The sequence below is a fragment of the Macaca fascicularis genome, chromosome 3, assembly GCF_037993035.2.
Source record: "Macaca fascicularis isolate 582-1 chromosome 3, T2T-MFA8v1.1".
Lineage (NCBI taxonomy): Eukaryota > Metazoa > Chordata > Mammalia > Primates > Cercopithecidae > Macaca > Macaca fascicularis.
Window position 1 is genome coordinate 2,693,819 of NC_088377.1, and position 19,396 is coordinate 2,713,214.

At 54.2% G+C, this 19,396-nt stretch overlaps 1 protein-coding gene across 7 annotated transcripts in view; it reads right to left on the minus strand.

Annotated features, from left to right (window-relative positions):
• TRPM2 (transient receptor potential cation channel subfamily M member 2) overlaps positions 1 to 19,396 on the minus strand; it is an 87,227-nt gene that overhangs the window by 62,022 nt on the left and 5,809 nt on the right. For all 7 annotated transcript variants that reach the window (XR_012431918.1, XR_012431919.1, XR_012431920.1 and 4 more), the window contains exons 4-8: positions 12,474 to 12,642; positions 10,155 to 10,335; positions 7,278 to 7,444; positions 1,961 to 2,141; positions 518 to 579 (exon numbers count right to left, since the gene is read on the minus strand). Coding sequence is in view for 2 of the 7 variants with exons in the window: in XM_045389386.2 (XP_045245321.2) it covers positions 518 to 579; positions 1,961 to 2,141; positions 7,278 to 7,444; positions 10,155 to 10,335; positions 12,474 to 12,642 (760 nt within the window). In the remaining 5 variants the exon portion in view is untranslated. The remainder of the gene's footprint in view (positions 1 to 517; positions 580 to 1,960; positions 2,142 to 7,277; positions 7,445 to 10,154; positions 10,336 to 12,473; positions 12,643 to 19,396) is intronic.

Genomic DNA, 19,396 nt, shown 5'->3' on the forward strand with positions numbered 1-19,396 from the left:
GGCACCTGTAGTCCCAGCTACTCGGAGGCTGAGGCAGGAGAATGGCGTAAACCCGGGAGGCGGAGCTTGCAGTGAGCCGAGATCCGGCCACTGCACTCCAGCCTGGGTGACAAAGCGAGACTCCGTCTCAAAAAAAAAAAAAAGAAAGAAAAATGCTTCCTGGAGGAATCTTGGGGGCAGAGCTGCAGAAACTCCCCAGCCTCCCCGGCAGGTCCCGGGAGCAGAGGCTCCCCACTCACTCCAGGCCCTGGGACCCCATCCTTTCCTTCCATGCCAGTCAATGGCCTGGTCACAGCCAAGCCCAGCTTCCTCCCCCAGGCACCTTCCTCCGACCCGTCCTCTGCCCACCCGGAAGCAGCCCTGTCACAGGACAGACACTCTTTCTCGTCTCCTGGTGGGCAAGCTCATCGCTCTCTCTTGCCAACAGTCTTGAGTGCTGAGACAAGCACTTCTGGACAGTCATCTGCCAGCAGCAGGACGGGCCCACACCTACCCCCTCCCACCCAGCCATGCTCACCTGCAACGTGCCCGGGCCGCCCTCCAGCACCACACACACGATGGGGATCTTGATGGCCACACCTAGAAAAAGCACAGAGCAGAGTGAGGGCCACACCTAAACAAAGCACAGAGCCGAGTGAGGGGACAGAGGTGGGTGGGGGGCAAGACCCTGCACTGGGGCACTCTCCCCTGCCCCCTGCCGGCTCCAGCCTAACCACACACTGAAGCACCTGCTGGGAGACCTCTAGCCAGTGCTGAGTTGCCCTTGAAGGTCAAAGCTCCACATTACCAGGGGACCCACCTGTTCCACATCGATGAGCAGACTCGAGAGCCCCCTGCCGCCCACACCTCCCCCGCTCGCTTGCATCCCATCCACCCCCTCTTGCTTTCTTGGGAGGGAGGGAAGGAGGGAGGGAGGGACAATCAGAGCTGATGCCCCAAGCAGGTGGGCATAACCTGTCATGTGTAGGTGGGAGCAGGACACGACATGTCCATCCTTTGTCCCTCTGCCTGGCCCCACCCTGAACTTCATCCAGCCCAACAGCAGGGGAGCCTGAGAAGGACTTAGCAACCTTTTTCCCCAGGCAGCAAACTCTGTCTATGAGACCCCATGGGCCCATCGTCTTCACACACTCACCCACACATCCCACCCTGGGTGTCCTAGTCAAGCAGGGTTCTCAAAGCGGGGTCCCTGAACCTCAACAGCACCCCCACCAGGGAACGTGCTCCTAATGCAAGTTCTCAGCCCACCTGGAGCTGCTGAGTTGGACCCTGGGGCCGGGGCCCATGCACTGGTGAGGAGCCCTCCACGGGAGTCTGCTGCACAAGGAAGCTTGCAGGGGACCCCAGCCCACCGGGGCACAGGCCAGACACCTCCCATTCACCATCTCCTCTTTGAGCCCTCCTCGAGTGACGGGCAAAACCCCACACTTGACCTCCCGACGTCCTCAAACCCATCCCATCCCACCTATGAGGAAAAAGGTGTCAAATCCTAAGTTTTGACTATCGTACATTCTGATTTCTGAACCTGAGACCAGACCATGGTCACAGTTTAAAATAATTGTAGGGCCAGGCACAGTGGTTCAAGCTTTGTAATCCCAGCACTTTGGGAAGGTGGTGGGAGGATCCCTTGAGCCCAGAAGTTCGAGGCTACAGTGAGCTGAGATCACACCACTGCACTCCAGATCCTGTCTCAAAAAAAAAAAAAAAGTAGGCTGGCCTATTACCTGTGAGCACACAGGTGAGCTGCCAGCCCCCCTGACCGCCCTCCCACTGGCTGAAACGGGCAAGAGAAGATGACCCTCCTGGAACAAAGTATAAAGAGACATGGGATAGAAACCCAGGTGTGTTCTGAGGACGCTCCAAGCGCCACCAACATCCTGGTTGTGACCAGCTGTACCTGACACTCTGACCAGCCCACTGTGCTATCTGCCCAAGCACTCTTGAAAGCAAGCTTCCCTACCTCCTCTTTCCTTGGTCTGCTCCGACATGAACTTCTCCAGCCTGGTCCTCAGAGGAATCTCCACCCCATACTGGCCGTGGGTCCCGTCGTCCACGAGGATGAAGTGAGAGTGGTTGCTGTCTAGGCAGGTCAGGTTCCCTTGGCCATCCTCATCCAGTACGTACTCAGCAGGGAAGCTGCCCTGGAATGGCCAGGAAGCGTCAGACACAGCTTCTGGAAAGCTCTGCCTCTCTAACGTGAGCAGGCTGAACACCAGCCCCCAGAGAGACCAGGTCCCAGTCTCTGGAATCTATGGATGTGGCCTTATTGGAGAAAGTGACTTTGCAGATGTGATCGAAACATGAGAAGATTAACCTGGATGATCTGAGTGGGCCCAAAATACCATCACAGGTGTCCTTACAGGAGAGAGGTGGCGGGAGACACACAGGAGAGGAGGACACGGGACCACAGAGGCAGGGACGAGCGACACAGCCACAAGTGGAGAAAGCCGGAGCCCCCAGGAGTGGAGAAGGCAGGGAAACAGACCCTCCTCCCAGGCCTCAGGAGGGGTGTGACCCTGACTTCAGAGTTCTGTCCTCCAGACACGTGAGAGACCACAATGCTGCCGTTTCAGGCTTGTGGCCATTTGTTACAGCAGCCACAGGAAACAGATACAGGTCTGGGGTGAGGAAGTGGGGTGCTGCTGTAACAAGCACCTAAAAATGTGGAAGTGGCATTGAAGCTGGCAATGGGGAGAAGACGGCAGGATTTTGAAGCACCATGAATAGAAAACGTCTCAATGTCCTTGAAGAGAATATTGGTGGGAATGCGGTGTTAAAAGCCTTGCAGAGACGGGCACAGTGGCTCATGCCTGTAATCCCAGCACTTTGGGAGGCCGAGGCGGGAGGATCACCTGAGCCCCAGAGTTCGAGACCAGCCTGGACAACATGGCAGATCTCATGTCTACAAATAAAAAAATTAGCCGGGCATGGTGGCGCACACCTGTAGTCCCAGCTACTTGGGAGGCTGAGGTGGGAAGATCACTTGAGCCCAGGGGCTCAAGGCTGAGGATCACACCAACGCACCCCAGCCTGGGCAACAGTGAGACCCCGTCTCAGAAAACAAACAACTTGCAGTAAGGGCTCCGAAGGAAGCAAGGAGCAGGGCAGGGAGGGTTTTGTTACCTTAGAGCAGGGGTCCCCACCCCCTGGGCCATGGACTGGTAATGGTCGGTGGCCTGTGAGGAGCTGGGCTGCGCACAGCAGGAGGTGGGTGGCAGGTGAGCGAGTGAAGCTTCATCCCTATTTGCAGCCGCTCCCTATCGTGTGTGTGACTGCCCGAGCTCCACCTCCCGTCAGATCCGCAGCACTAGATTCTCATGGGAATACTAACCTTACTGTGAACTGTGCGTTCGAGGGACCTAGGCTGTGTGTCCCTAAGAAAATCTAATGCCTGATGATCTGTCACTGTCCCCCATCACCCCCAGATGATGGGACCATCTAGCTGCAGGAAAACAAGCTCAGGACTCCCACTGATCCTACATGATGGTGAGTTGTATGATTACTTCATTATATATTACAATGTAATAATAGAAATAAAGTGCACAATAAATGTAATGTGCTTGAATCATCCCCAAACCAACCACTCACCACCCCGCCCCCATCTGTGCAAAAATTGTCTTCCATGAAACCAGTCCCTGGTGTCAAAAAGGTTGGGGACTGCTGCCTTAGAAAATACATACATGGGCTGGGCGCGGTGGCTCAAGCCTGTAATCCCAGCACTTTGGGAGGCCGAGGCGGGCGGATCACGAGGTCAGGAGATCGAGACCATCCCTGGCTAACATGGTGAAACCCCGTCTCTACTAAAAATGCAAAAAACTAGCCGGGCGTGGTGGCGGGCACCTGTAGTCCCAGCTACTGGGAGGCTGAGGCAGGAGAATGGCGTGAACCCAGGAGGCGGAGCTTGCAGTGAGCTGAGATCATGCCACTGCACCCCAGCCTGGGCGACACAGCGAGACTCCATCTCAAAAAAAAAAAAAAAAGAAAAGAAAATACATACATGGGCCAGGCGCGGTGGCTCACACCTGGAATCCCAGCACTTTGGAGGGCTGAGGCAGGCAGATCACAAGGTCAGGAGTTCAAGATCAGCCTGGCCAACATGGTGAAATCCTGTCTCTAGTAAAAAAACACAAATTAGCTGGGCGTGGTGGTGGGTGCCTGTAGTCCCAGCTACTCGGGAGGCTGAGGCAGGAGAATCGCTTGAACCCGGGAGGCAGAGGTTGCAGTGGGCTGAGATCGTGCCACTGCACTCCAGCCTGGGAGACAGAGTAAGACTCTGTCTCAAAAAAAAAAAAAAAAAAAGAGAGAGAGAGGGCCAAGGGTGTGCCTGCACAACCCCCTGCTAGTGACGAAGAGACTAGGCAAGGAGACTGCGATTCACTCAACCATCTCAGAAGACAGGAGTGGAGACGGCATCACAGGAAAGGTCAACAGAGCCCTTTTTGTCTACTGGCAGAAATTCCTATGGCATTCAAAGGAGGCACACAAAGTTTTCACAAATGTTACATCAACAACAACACTGCAAATTTGGACTGAAAGGGACAGAGGTGGGATAAAATGAAAGGTCGTCAGACTCCTTAAAATCTTCAAGCAGGAAATAACCTATAACCTTCAGGGAAAAGGATCATCCTGAAGGCAGAGCTGTGGACACAGAGCAGGGTAGGGGGTGCCCAAGCCACAGAGGGGTCTCCCCAGTCTCACCACCTAGTGCGTTCCCCCTGCTGGGTTTTGGAATTGCCTGGGGCTGGTGATGCCTTGGTTCCTCCCATGTTCCCCCTTTGGGAATGAGAGTGTCTACAGCTGTGATGCTATACCTGCCCTTCCCTGCTGTTCCCTTGTATTTTGGAGACAGGTGACTTGTTGTCTCCTCTCACAGGTGCACATGTGAAGAGAAAATCTGCTCCAGGATGGATCAGACCCAGAGTCTTCACATCCCTGACTTAAATGATGACATTTGGGACTTTTGAGCTGATATTTTTGTTTGTTTTGTTTTGTTTTGCTTGAGATGGTGTCTCGCTCTGTCATCCAGGCTGGAGTGCAGTGGCACAATCTTGGCTCGCTGCAACCTCCGCCTCCCGGGTTCAAGCGATCCTCCTGCCTCGGCCTCCCAGTAGCTGGGATTACAGGTGCCCACCACCATGCCTGGCTAATTTTTTGTTGAGACGGGGTTTCTCCATGTTGGCCAGGCTGGTCTCGAGCTCCTGTCCTCAGGTGATCTGCCCGCCTTGGCCTCCCAAAGTGCTGGGATGACAGGTGTGAGCCACCGTGCCCGGCCAAGCTCATGATATTTACATGAGATTCTGATCTTGGAGTTTCTGCTGTAACAGGTTGGTAGTTGGAGGGGATCATTTGGTTTGGTTTGGACAGAGTCTTGCTCTGTCAGCCCGGCTGGAGTGCAGTGGCATGATCTTGGCTCACTGCAACCTCCGGCTCCTGGGTTCAAGCAATTATCCTGCCTCAGCTGGGATTACAGGTGCCTGCCGCTATGCCCAGCTAATTTTTGTATTTTTAGTAAAGACAGCATTTCACCATGTTGGCCAAGCTGGTCTTGAAGTCTCGTCCTCAAGTGATCCGCCCACCTCAGCCTCCCAAAGTGCTGGGATGACAGGCGTGAGCCCCCACACCCGGCCAGGATCTGGCAATGGGGTGAACGTATTTTGCATGTGGAGTGGACAGGAGTCTGAGGCCAGAGGGAGGACCGCAGTTAGCTGAATCACGGCCACCCAAAGACATCAAGGCCTGCTCGTGGACCCAGTAAGTGCTGCTCCTCATTTCCCTGTTTGGAAAAGCATCTTTGCAGATGTCAGTTAAAGATCTTGATATGAAGGCATCACCCTAGATGATCCCAGTGGGTCCTCAACACCATCACAAATGTTCTTATGGGAGACATGGGGAGATTTCACACAGGCACACAGAAAAGGCCACGGGACGCGGAGGCAGAGACTGGAGGGAGGCGGCCACCAGCCAGAGGATGCCCATCAGCACCAGACGCTCGAGGCAGCAGGAATACTCTTCCCCAGGCCCTGGAGGGAGGTGGCCCCGCCGACATAGATGGCTGGATGATGGCCAACCGACACGGATTCCAGATATGATAGACTAAGTTTCTGCTGCTTTAAGCTGCCAGGTTTGTGAGCCCGGGTTACAGCAGCCCTGGGAGACAGATCCAAGGCAGGGTGGCAGCGGGGCTGGGACACCCACCCTCCGCCGTCCACAGAGAGGGAGCGCGGCTAAGCGGAAGCAGCCACAGTCCCGTTCTTCCAACAACACCAGCAACGGTGGTGTCATGGGAAGTCATCTGAACTCAGCGTGGGGAGGAAAGTAAGGAGTGACCTGCGACATCACCCAGCCGCTCCTGGCTTCAGTTTTTCAATTCATAAAAAGAGCAAGCAAAGCCAAACAGCCGGTCCAGTCAGACCCCACCAGACATATTCATGATTCTGATGCAAAAGGAAGATGGAGGCCGAGCTGCGGCTGGCCAGGGCTTGCTGGGCCCTCGTGGGCATCTGGGAGTGTCCCCCGCCCCCCGGAATGGACACACAGTGTCTGTGATGTTGCCAGAGGAGTAAATCACTCCTCGGGGTGACGAGGGAACCTGCTCAGTGAGTCACAGGCCAGTGTTTGTGGGCTTTCCTGACCACACGGATTCAGGGGCACACACGCATTATGCCAAAGTTAGTGTGTCCTTGGAAAATCTGGTTGAATGACTCATTATCTGTCCCAATTCAAGGCTCTGGATTAAAGCAACTGCTTCTCCTGCGGCCAGTTAACCAGAGGCAGGAGTGCTCCATCCTCAACCTTGACAGAGAAGCTGGGGGGGGTCCTGGCTGCCGGGGACCGCAGCACGGTGGGATTCCTGGATGCAGGAGACCTCTGAGTGCAGGGACTCAAAGCGCTAAAAGCTCCAGTTCGGGGTCAGATCGCCCTGGCTCAGCCCTGCCCAGCTGCCCGCCGGCCACGCTCCCTCCCTCTGCTGTTAGCGGAGCCCTCATAGCCAGTGACTCTCATGTGGACCCCCCTCTTACAACCTTGAGGGAGATACCAGAGTCCAGCCAAGTTAGCCATTCATCCAGGTCACCTGGGTCAGGGACTGGGCCAGGAGTTGCGCCCAATCTCCTGAGTGCGCCCGCCGTCCCTGCACACCCCACCTGCTCCCTACAGTGCCCCATCAGACATCACCCACACCCCAGCCCCTGCACACTCCGCCTGCCCCCTACAGCACCTGGTCACACGTCACCCACACCCCTGGTCCTAGGCTCCCCTTCCTAGGGGGCCGCGCTCACCGTGGGATGGATCAGGCCCTCGCGGCGGTGGACGGTGCCCCAGGTGGCGACTCCGATGGTGATGACCTCACCTTCCTTGTAGCTGCTGCTCAGGCTGAAGTCCCGCACCGCCTCGCCCACCTGCTTCATGACGCCGGCGTGGGAGCCCCCCGTGATGATCCAGGCCCCTGGGGAAGAAGCACGGGTGGGCAGGCCCCGCAGTACTGAGGAGCACCCTGATACCCAGGAGCCTGACGCCTGAGCCCCTCTAGGCTCAGCGATGCCCGGCCCCCATCAACACAGAGCCCCTCACTCAGGGGCTTTTAAACCAGCATCAGGTGTAAGGAACTGGGGTTCCCACGGTCCTCAGGCAGGGTGGGAACAGGAGCAGGCCCCACCCCTCTCCCTGGTCCCTGCCACCTCCTCTGGCCCCAGACTCAGGATCCCTATTCTCAGCACTCTCTCTGCATTCTTCTATTTTGCTTTCCTTCTTCCTCCCAACTTTCAGGACCCAGGTGCGGCAGAGTGCGTCCTTGCTCGCACCACTCATCCTGGCCCCTAGGAAGGGCTCCCTCCACTTTCCACCCACTACTTGCTGCCAGAGGTTTGCAGCCAACCCTGTAAGAAACACACCTCCGGCCGGGCGTGGTGGCTCACGCCTGTAATCCCAACACTTTGGGAGGCTGAGGCAGTCGGATCATCTCCCAGGTTGGGAGTTCAAGACCAGCCTGACCAACATGGAGAAACCCCATCTCTACTAAAAATACAAAATTAGCCCAGTGTGGTGGCGCATGCCTGTAATCCCAGCTACTCAGGAGGCTGAGGCAGGAGAAACACTTGAACCCGGGAGACAGAGGTTGCAGTGTACCAAGATTGCGCCACTGCACTCTAGCCTGGGCAATAAGAGTGAAACGCCATCTCAAAAAAAAAAAAAAAAGAAAGAAAGAAACACACCTTCCATCCCACATCTGGTCTGACCCAATGTCATGAGCTGGCGGCAGCTTTGCCTGAGAGCAGGAGGTCCCCAGGTGTCTGCTCGCCTGGCCTGCCCCAGGGTGAGAGGCACAGGTGAAGCCACAGCTGCTGCCCCACAGCCTCCCCTTGAGGCACCAGCGAAAGTCACATTTGTTCGTTTTGGGGATTTGTCCCTGGTATAATGCTGCCATACCAAAGGCTGGGTCACAGTGTCACCATAAGAACAGCAATTGGGCCAGGTGCGGTGGCTCATGCCTGTAATCCCAGCACTTTGGGAGGCCAAGGTGGGCAGATCACCTGAGGTCAGGAGTCTGAGACCAGCCTGACCAACATGGTGAAACCCCGTCTCTACTAAAAATGCAAAAATTAGCTGGGCGTAGTAGCACGCGCCTGTAGTCCCAGCTCCTCAGGAGGCTGAGGCAGGAGAATTGCTTGAGCTCAGGAGGCAGAGATTGCAGTGAGCTGAGATTGCGCCACCATCACTGCACTCCAGCCTGGGCAACAGAGCAAGACGCAAGACTCCGTCTCCAAAAAAAAAAAGAAAACAGCCAATCGGCCAGGCACAGTGGCTCATGCCTGTTATCCCAGCACTTTGAGAGGTCAAGGCAGGAAGATTGCTTGAGCCCAGGAGTTCAAGATCAGCCTGGACAACATAGACCTTGTCTCTACAAAAATTAGCCTGGCATGGTGGCATATGCCTCTAGTCCCAGCAACTCGGGAGGCAGGGGCAGGAGGATCACCTGAGCCCAAGAGGTCTAGGCTGCAGTAAGCTGAAATCGTGCTGCTGTACTCAAGCCTGGGGAACAGAGCGAGACCGTCTCAAAAATAAATGGATGGAGATGGAGATGGAGATGGAGATGGAGATGGAGATGGAGATGGAGACAAGTTGAAAAGCTGGTACTAGCTTTGGGCCAGGAAGCAGACGGCAAGGTCACTGATATTGAAAGCTAAAAAAAAATGCAACATGAAGACCTGGAGCGGGTGAGACCCGAAGAAATCCATGGTGTTATTTGAGAGGGCGAAGCATCAGAAAGTGCTTGTGGGACAGTGACCTGCGTTAAACCTAGTCCCACATGACCAGACTGAGAAAAGGTCTGGTCATTTTACAAGCAGGGCTGTGGGGCTCACAGGTCAAAAGATGCAGCCATGCCTCACGGTCACCAGGCAGACAAACCGAGGACTCTGAGCCGCGCAGGCCAAGTCAGGCTCAGTTATGACTCCACTTGGAGGCAAAGACCACACCCCAGGAAAAGCGAGGTGACCCCAGACCCATCTGGACCCAACATTGCCAAGTAATCACCTCAGGGCCTCACTATTCACCCAGTCCCCTCCAGAGAGGCCTGGGGAGCCTCGAGGACTTGGGGTCCCCTCCACAATGGAATCAGGGTAGGGCAGGGCACCAAGTCACAGCCCCTGGGATCTCACACCATCCACCAGGACTGGGTCCCTGCCTGGCTCTCACTGGTGGTGCAAACTTGGGAGGTGATTTGACTCCAACCAGGCAGTTGCCTCAAGTGAAAAGATGGAAATAATAATGCTCCTTGCCTGATGCTGATGGAAAAAAGTGATCATGGAAAATGTGATGACCGGGAACTCTCGCTGGCCCCCTACAACTGTCCCGCAACGCTGGCCCCAGCCGTGCACCCAGGCCACCGAGGTTTTCATCTCTGCTTGGCCCTGGGCACCAGCAGGGCCACACACTGAGCCATCTCCAGCCCACGGGCAAGCCAGGGGCAGCGCCGGGTGTCAGGGAGCAGCTGTGCCCAGGTGAGGGGTGCATGGGTCCGACTCAGGCTGGGGGCACAGCCTCGGCGGCTCCCAGGGACTTTTTGGATCCTGATGGCCCTGACTGCCCCGGCACAGCCTCCACAGCCCACCCTGCCCACCCGCCGGGGCCTCGTGTCCCTCCAGCCTCCGAATTACCTGTGGTCTGAGCCACCTTGACCAGGCCTCTGCGGAAAATGCTCTTCAGCCGCGGCTTCATGTTGAAGTTCTTGGCCCCCCCGGTCACTGAGATCAGGAGGTTGGGGACGTCCAGCCCCCAGTGCTGGGTCATGAGGTGGTAGATCGTGCTGGAGGGCGTGTCCTGGGAGACTCTAACATACTGCGGGACAGGGAAGATGGCGGAGGGAACCCGTGTATCAGTGGGCAGGGACAGCACCGACCCACACAGGCCACACGGAGAGGCCCCAGTGGGCGGCAGACACCGCACAGACTCAGTAAAGGGGTCCCCGTGTGGGCAAGGCACGGATCATGAGAGAAGAGGGAGGCAGAGAGGCCCAAGCCAGGAGCAACAGGCTGTCCCTTGGGGACCAGAAACGCCCTCAGCAAACCTCCCCCAGCCCTCATGCCCCCACAGCACCCACTTTTTCCTCTTCCTCTCGATTTTGGGAGTGCCTCTCAGACACGCACCAGCAGACTCTAATTCCCACCCTAGCGCCTGGGCCCTGCCTTCCCAGGGCCTAACCATCTCCTGCACTGGGGTCTCTGCCCTCCTGTCCTTGTGCGCCCAGCACTGCCCCTCTCCTGTCCCCTTTCCTGTCCCCTCTGCTCTGTGGCCCCTGTGCCCTGGCCCATCCTGGGGATTCAGGGGGCCCAGCTTCCTGTGCCTCCCGTCTGAACATGGCTCTCCCAGGCTCTGTCATCACTCTGGCCCCTTGTGCTCCAGGAGACCCTCACAAGTACACAGTGGACTTTCCCTGTTCCGCTAGGTGGGCCGTGTCTGAAGAGACCCAGCCGGGCCAGCAACCCCCGCCGGGATTGGCCCACCAGAGACACAAAGGTGATGGGTGAAATCCAGAAATGCCATGAGGTGCCCTTAAAACAAACATGTGGTAGCATTGTCACTAAAGAAGGTCCAGTTAACCCACAACCACGGTGCCTGTCACCATCAGAACGTGGGCCCCACCGGGTCCACCAGTCATCTGGAGGTGCTGGTCTCCCTGGGAGGAGCAGGGCTGTGGCCTGCATGGTGGACACTCCTGGGCTTCGAGGCAGACCTGCTGCACCACAGGGTCTGTGTCCCAGCTGTCACTCACTGTCAGGCCACAGGCGTTTTTCCCTCACACCACCTGCCCCTGTCGGCAGCTGCAGGGCTGGGAGAAGTCGGGGAGTGGGGGAGGGATGCGGCCAGAACTCCGGGCTCAGACGCAGCTGGACTCAAACCCACCACTGGCACTGCCACCATGGCCTTGGGCAACGGGTGGGGTCTGCCCATACCTCAATCCCTCATCTGAAACCCGACAACGGGACTGTTCCCATAACCACAGAGACAGAGGGGCCCAGGGGCCTGGAGAACACCCACATGTGATGGTGACACAGGGTGGCTCAGGGGCTGGGCCAGCCAGGAAGCCTGGGGCCACACGACCCCGTCTCCGAGACCTGCCCCACTCAACCTCTTTGGTCACCTCATGGCGTCATCATGCATCGAGTGGACAGGTCACACTCGGCGGGTACCAGATTCAGGGCTCCAGACCCCAGCACAGAGATCAGTGCCACCCCCTCCCAGGAGAGTGGCACCCAATCGCTGTCTCAGAACCCTCCAGAAGGCTGGTCAACACACAAGGGGCCAAGTCTCTGACTCCACAGGCCTGGGATGGCGCCTAAGAATTGGTCAGAGATGGCTGGTCCTACAGGGACCACAGTGAAGTTGTGCATGAGAGAACCCAGCCCTGCGCCTGGGCCTACCTCCAGCAGTCTGCACCCTCACAGCGCTCTCCTGCAGGCCAGGCTCAGCCTGGATCACACTGTGCCTGGCCCAGCCTCCTCGCAAGGACTCTCGCCTTTGCTTCCAGACTTGCCATATGGGCCTCCCTGCCATCCTGGGCCCCTTCCCCCTGCTTTTCCCTCCCTCTCCACACCCTTCCTGCCATTCCCCAAGCACACCCTAAGTGTGACTGTGTCCTGCATCCCTCTCTTTCCTCCCTACTTGCCCCCAGGCCCTAACAAATGCTACCCAGGGCCACCCAGCCAGAATTCACTCACCACTCCCGGCTTGCACCTTCCTAGAAAGCTCACTGTGCCCCACACTGCTTTGCAGATGACCAAGCACTCCGAGAGTGGGATGCATCTCCTGCTTGCCTTGCAGAGCCCCTCCCCCCCACTTTGCTGTGCAGTGGGCTCTATGCACGCTGGATCTTTGCCAGCCTCCTGCTCTTGCCCCAGGAAATGCCAACCACCACGTGTCACTGTGGGGCCATGCAGCTCCACCCACAATTCAGAGCAAGAGTGATGGAAACCAACCTTCTTCACCTCCTGGCTCAGGCCCGTGAAGACGATGTCACCAAAGGCATCTGTTGGCATCTCCTGGACATGTTTCTTTGGGTCCCACTGTGTGCCCTGGAAGGTGTCAGGCTTGGTAGCCTCCTCCAGGTGGTGCTCACGCGTGTAGCCACACTGACACACCACCTTCCTGCAAAGACACAGCACCAGTCACCCAGGGAGTGCGGTGCCCTTCCTGCTCCCTGTGGAGGCATCAGAGGAGGTCCAGTGGAAAGCTGCAACCTTCTCCCACCAGCAAAAACAGGGCACCTGCCCCTTCCAGCCAAGGGGGAGGCAGCAGAGGCCTAATAGTGGGCTGGAACTCTTCTCACCCTCAGCAGTAACAAGAAGCCTCCCCAGGAAGTCAGTGGATCAGTGGAGGCTGCAGGGGGCATTGACTTCACCCTTCATGGGGCACTGACGGGGGGGACTCCTTCCTTCACCATAGACATGTCAAGGGGACCAGCTAAAACTCAAGATCTTGAGTCTCTTAACACAGAATCTAAACTATCAAGGTTTCAATCAAACATCATTAGTTGTACGAAGAGCCAGGAAAATCTCAACCAGGATGAGAAAAGACGGCTGACAGCCACCAACACCAAGATGACACAGATGTTCGAGTTATCTGAAAATGATTTTAAAGCAGCCACATTAGAAATGCTTCAACAAGCAATCATGAGCATGCTCAAAACAAATGAAAAAAAACATAAATTTCCAGTAAAGAAAGGGAAGATATACCAAATGCAAATTTTAGAACTGAAAAATGCAGTAACTGAAATAAAAACTCAATGGATGGACCCAACAGCAGGATGGAGGAGACAGAGGAAAGAAGTCGGGAGCAGGAAGACAGAACAGTAGAAATTGCCCAATAAGAACAACAGAGAGAAAACAAACAAACAACAACAAAGTAAACAGAACCTCTGGGACCTGCAGCACTGTAACAAAAGATCATACATTCACGTTCAGAGTTCCCGAAGGAAAAGAAAAAGACAGTGATCCTGAAAATGTATGTAAAGAAGTATGGTCAAAATTTCCCATATTTGACAAAAAAGACATAAACCTACACACTCCAAAATCTGAGTGAACACCAGACAGGATAAACCCAAAGAGATACATGCTAAGACACATAACAGTTAAACTTCCGAAAACTAAAAACAAATAAAAAATCTTAGAAGCGGCCGGGTGCAGTGGTTCACACCTATAATCCCAGCCCTTTGGGAAGCTGAGGCGAGTGCATCATGAGATCAGGAGTTCGAGACCAACATGGCCAACATGGTGAAACCCTGTCTCTACTAAAATCCAAAAAATTAGCTGGGCATGGTGGCGGCCACCTGTAATCCCAGCCACTCAGGAGGCTGAGGCAGGAGAATCGATTGAACCCAGGTGGTGGAGGTTGCGGTGAGCCGAGATCAGACCACTGCACTCACTCCAGTCTGGGCAACAGTGGGAGACTCCTTCTCAAAAAAAAAAGAGAGAACAGAAAACAAAAAATAAAATGGCAGACATACGCTCTAACATACCAATAATTACACTAAATATAAATTTTCTAAATACAACAATTAAAAAACAGATTGACAGAATGGATTTAAAAAAAAATGGGTCCCAATTATTTGATGTCTACCAAATTCTCACTTGAAGTGTAATGACACAGGCAAGGTGAAAGGGACAGGAATATTCAGCAGTTAAATAATATTGACACAAGGCTGAGCGTGGTGGCTTACACCTGTAATCCCAGCACCACGGGAGGCCAAGGCGAGCGGATCACTTGAGGTCAGGAGTTCAAAGCCATCCTGGCCAACATGGTGAGCCCATCTCTACTAAAAATACAAAAATTAGCCAGGCGTGGTTGCACGTGCCTGTAGTCCCAGCTACTTCCAGTCTCCGGGAGGCGGAGGTTGCAGTGAGCTGAGATTGTGCCATTGCACTCCAGCCTGGGCAACAGAATGAGATTCCATCTCAAATAATAATAATAATATTGACACAAGCAGCAACTTGGATATCAAGCGCGCTGTGCTGAGGGAAAGGACATGGGTCATGTAGCGTATGATTCCATTGATGTAACAGTCTCAAAATGACACAATGATCGGCATGAAGAAAGATTGGTGGTTGCAGGGTTCAGGGATGATGGGGGAGAAGGTGAGTTGACCATACGGAGGAAGTACAGGAGGAGCTCGGTGGAGACGGTTAGTGCTGTGTCGACCATGGTGGTAGTTACACAAATAAACATGGGAAAAATGACACAAGGCCAGGCACGGTGGCTCACACCTGTAATCCCAGCACTTTGGGAGGCTGAGGCAGACAGATCACTTGAGGTCCGGAGTCCGAGACCAGCCTGACCAACATAGTGAAACCCCATCTCTACTAAAAATATAAACATTAGCTGGGTGTGGTAGCGTTCACCTGTAGTCCCAGCTACTCAGGAGGCTGAGGCAGGAGAATCGCTTGAACCCAGGAGGCAGAGATTGCAGTGAGCTGGTGTGGTGCCACTGCACTCCAGCCTGGGCAGCAGAGCAAGACTCCGTCTCAAAAAAAAAAAGACATAAAACTAAACACACACATTCTACCAGCTTGAATTCCTGGCTTGGGTACTGTACTACGGTTATGCAGAACGTAGTCACAGGTGGAACTGTGGGGCCTATCTGTAGTATCTTTGGAACTTCTGTACATCCATATTTCAAAATAAAAAGTTAAAAACACACACAAATGGAGGCTCCGAGCAGATGACATGGGGCTAGCACCTCGCCCAAGGTCTTCCACCTCCTCCCCTCGCCCGGGGACTGCGGGAGCTGCCGGAATTGCAAGCCTCCAGGACCTGCTGCTCTGCCTCCTCCCCTTCCTCTGGCAAGAATGCAGCAATCTCTTTCTTCATCTGCTACCTTTCCTCTTTTTTCTTTGTAGGTTGAAGTCTTTTTGTTCCTTTACTGCAATTCATTGGTGTTTCAGGGCAAGAAAATATACATTTATGTGTTCTTTATAACTTATTTAATTGGAAATCCACAAATATTTTTAGATTCCGATGTTTTGCTAGTAAATAACCTAGAAAAGTACAGATGAGGCCGGCTGTGGTGGCTCACGCCTGTAATCTCAACACTTTGGGAGGCTGAGGCGGGCGGATCACAAGGTCAGGAGTTCAAGACCAGCCTGGCTAATATGGTGAAACCCTGTCTCTACTAAAAATACAAAAATTAGCCAGGCGTGGTGGTGTGCACCTGTAATCCCAGCTGCTTGGAGGCTGAGGCAGGAGAATCGCTTGAACCCGGGAGGCGGAGGTTGCAGTGAGCCGAGATAGGGCCATTGCACTCCAGCCTAGGAGACAGAGTGAGGCTCCGTCTCAAAAAAAAAAAAAAAAAAAAAAAAAAAGATGAGACAGGAAAACAAACAAACAAAAAACCTCTAAAACCAGATGAAACCTGAACCAGATGGCACAGGGGAAAGACCACTGAGCAGTAAGAAAGGAAACGGGTTTCCCCGCCACCTATTGACTGTGTGATCGTGGATGTTTCCACACTCAGTTTCTCAATCATTAAAATAGGAAAAATAATTCCTCCCGGATGTGCACCCTACAAAACCGTACAAACCCCTAAGGTCACACTCAAGGCACCACAGACTTGTGGGCATCTTGCCAGCACCTGATGTCAGAGGTGAAGCCAGCTGGATTTCTGGGTCGGGGGCAGACTTGGAGAGCTTTTCTGCCTTACAAGAGGATTGCAAAATATGCCAATCAGCACACTGTAAAATGGACCAATCAGCACTCTGTAAAATGGACCAATCAGCAGGACATGGGCGGGGACAAACAAGGGAATAAAAGCTGGCCAGCCTCCGCCCCACGCCCAGCCAGCAGCCGCAACCTGCTCAGGTGCACCTCCCTTGCTGTGGAATCTTTATTCTTTCACTCTTTACAATAAATGTGGCTGCTGCTCACTCTTTGGATCCATGCCACCCTTGAGAGCTGTAACACTCACCGCAAAGGTCCACGGCTTCATTCTTGAAGTCAGTGAGACCAAGAACCCACCAGACACAATGTGACCTCCACAGTTTATGGATGAGAGACCTGGGGTCCGAGTTGGGGAAAGGAGTTCCCTGGACAAGGACCTCAGCTCTCCCCAGTCTTGCTCCAATGGTGCTCCAAATGTCCTTGTATGTTCCTAACAGCCTATCGCAAGCTACCTCCTGTCCCTCTTCTCCTTGAACCATCACCTCTGATGAGACTGGAACTTAAACCTGCATGGTGTTTGCAAGCCTGATGTGATTCTGGAAACTGCATTGCGGCCACTGACCCAGAAATTACCTCATCAGAGAGCTTGCTCAGAACTCGGCCCAGATAGGCGTAAACAGGACACCACCCGTGGCACCCCACGGGAAATGAGAGCTCTTGGAGGTGCACTCTCTCCAACCTGGGCTCCTTCCTTCCATCTGAGGGGGGGCTCCCTGCCCACCCCCACCCCCCCACCCCCCGCATGTACATCTGAATTCTGAGGCATCCCCTCCAGTCTCTGCGCTTCATAGATGAGGATGATGACTGGCGGCCCAGGGAAGAGAAGCCATGTGCCCAAGGTCATGAGATCCATGGTGGCAAAATGTGAGCACAAAGGTCTGGACGGGGGTGTCCAGAGCAGAAACGGACACAAGATGAGTCTGTGCGGAGCTGAGGAGGATTACCAGGACGTGGGGCTAAGCAGTGGGATTACCCGGGCAGGTGTCGAGGGCCTCCAGGTCTGGACGAGTGGGGTGGAAAGACCCTACCATGCTTAATGCAAACATGTAAGTGGTATAAATAAATCTGCTTCGAAAGCTGTGTTTGTGGCGGAGGATGCTCACCACTCATTCCGCCCTGGTCTTTCCACAAAAAGGAGGGACATTCCATCCCCTCCTCAGGAAGGAACAGGCCGGAACACACCTGGCCCCTCTTCCCGCTGCAGTGACCACCGTGGTTGGTGAGATGAGAGGCTTCTGTGCGGGACAGTCTCGGCATGGCAGATCTGCAGCTGCCTTCTCAAAGGGGCCTGCTTTCAAGGTGGTGTCTGGGAACGGGGCTTTTGGAGCGTCTCCCCGTCCCCGACTGCTAGGAGTGCTTTGCTGGGCCTGGACTGTTCCTTCAATGGGTTTATGAACAGCTGCTTTCCTGCTGGGAGTCTGGGATTTGGGTGGTTGCCATGCAGAGGGGCCCACGTAGCCAGCGCAGGACGCATGCCCTGGGCTCTGAGCCTCGAATGGGCTTTGCAGGTTGCCGCATTCTTCTCGGCTGGAGGAAGGAGCACGCGTGGCGCCCACACAGGAGAGCGGCAGCAGCCTGCACTCAGAGTTTCCAGACTGGATCTGTGTCTTTCTCCTTTGCTAAGCCTATCACATAGGCCTTCACCATGATAAACCTTAGCTGTGTGCACAGCTGGGAGTCCTAGCAAACCCCTGATCATGGGGGATGGCTTTGGGGACCTCCAGAAGCAAGTCTGTCCTGCTTACATCTGATCCAGGTCAGCACCCCTTCCTCTCTGGGCCCTGCTGCCCCAAGGGTTCCCACTTCTATGTGAGAAGGACGCAGAGCTGACCAGCAAAGGCCCCAGACCCACGGGGCCTCACCTAGGCTTCTCAGGACACAGCAGGTCAGGGCGTCAGCGGCATTCACTCTGGCATTCACTCACAAAACCAGAGTGAGTCCATCTTGAATAGGCACTGGGTGAAATGAGGCTGAGACCTACTGGGCTGCATTCCCAGACAGTTAAGGCATTCTAACTCACAGGATGAGACAGGAGGTTGGCACAAGACACAGGTCACAAAGACCTTGCTCATAAAACAGGATGCAACACACTGGCTAAAACCCACCAAAACCAAGATGGCGACAACAGTGGGCTCTGGTTATCCTCTATTACATGCTAATTATAATATATTAGCATATAAGAGACACTCCCACCAGCGCCATGACAGTTTACAGATGCCATGGCAATGTCAGAAATACCCTAGATGATCTGAAAGGAAGAAGAAATCAGTTCTGGGAAATCCCCACCCCTTTCCCAGAAAACTCATGAATAATCCACCCTTGTTTAGCACATGATCCAAAAATAACCATAAAAGTAGCCAACCAGCCAAGCGCAGTGGCTCATGCCCTTAATCTCAGCACTTTGGGAGGCCAAGGCTGGTGGATCACCTGAGGTCAGGAGTTCCAGACCAGCCTGGCCAACATGGTGAATCGCGTGAACCTGGGAGACAAAGGTTACAGTGAGCCGAGATTGTGCCACTGCACTCCAGCCTGGGTGACAGAGCGAGACCCCATCTCAAAAAAAAAAAAAAAAAAATGCCAACCAGCAGCTCCGGGAGGCGGAGGTTGCAGTGAGCTGAGATCGAACCACTGCACTCCAGCCTGGTAGACAGAGCGAGACTCCGTCTCAAAAAATATAAAATAAAGTAACAACACATTGGCCAGGCACGGTGGCTCACGCCTGTAATCCCAGCACTTTGGGAGGCCGAGGCAGGTGAATCACTTGAGGTCAGGAGTTCAAGACCAGCCTGGCCAACATGGTGAAACCCCATCTCTACTAAAAATACAAAAATTAGCCAGATATGGTGGCGCATGCTTGTAATCTCAGCTACTGGGGAAGCTGAGGCAGGAGAATCCCTTGGACCCAGGAGGCGGAGGTTGCAGTGAGCCAAGATTGTGCCACCGCACTCCAGGCTGAGTGACAGAGAAAGACTCTGTCTCAAAAAAAAAAAAAAAAAAGAAAAGAAAAAACCCACACAACAACAAAAATACAAATTTTTTAAATGCAGTATAACTATTTTTATAACATCTACATTGTATCAGGTATTATGAGTAATCTAGAGATGATTTAAAGTATGCTGAAGGATATATGTAGTTTATATGCAAATACCACACCGTCTCATATCAGTGACTTGATATGAGATTTTGGGAC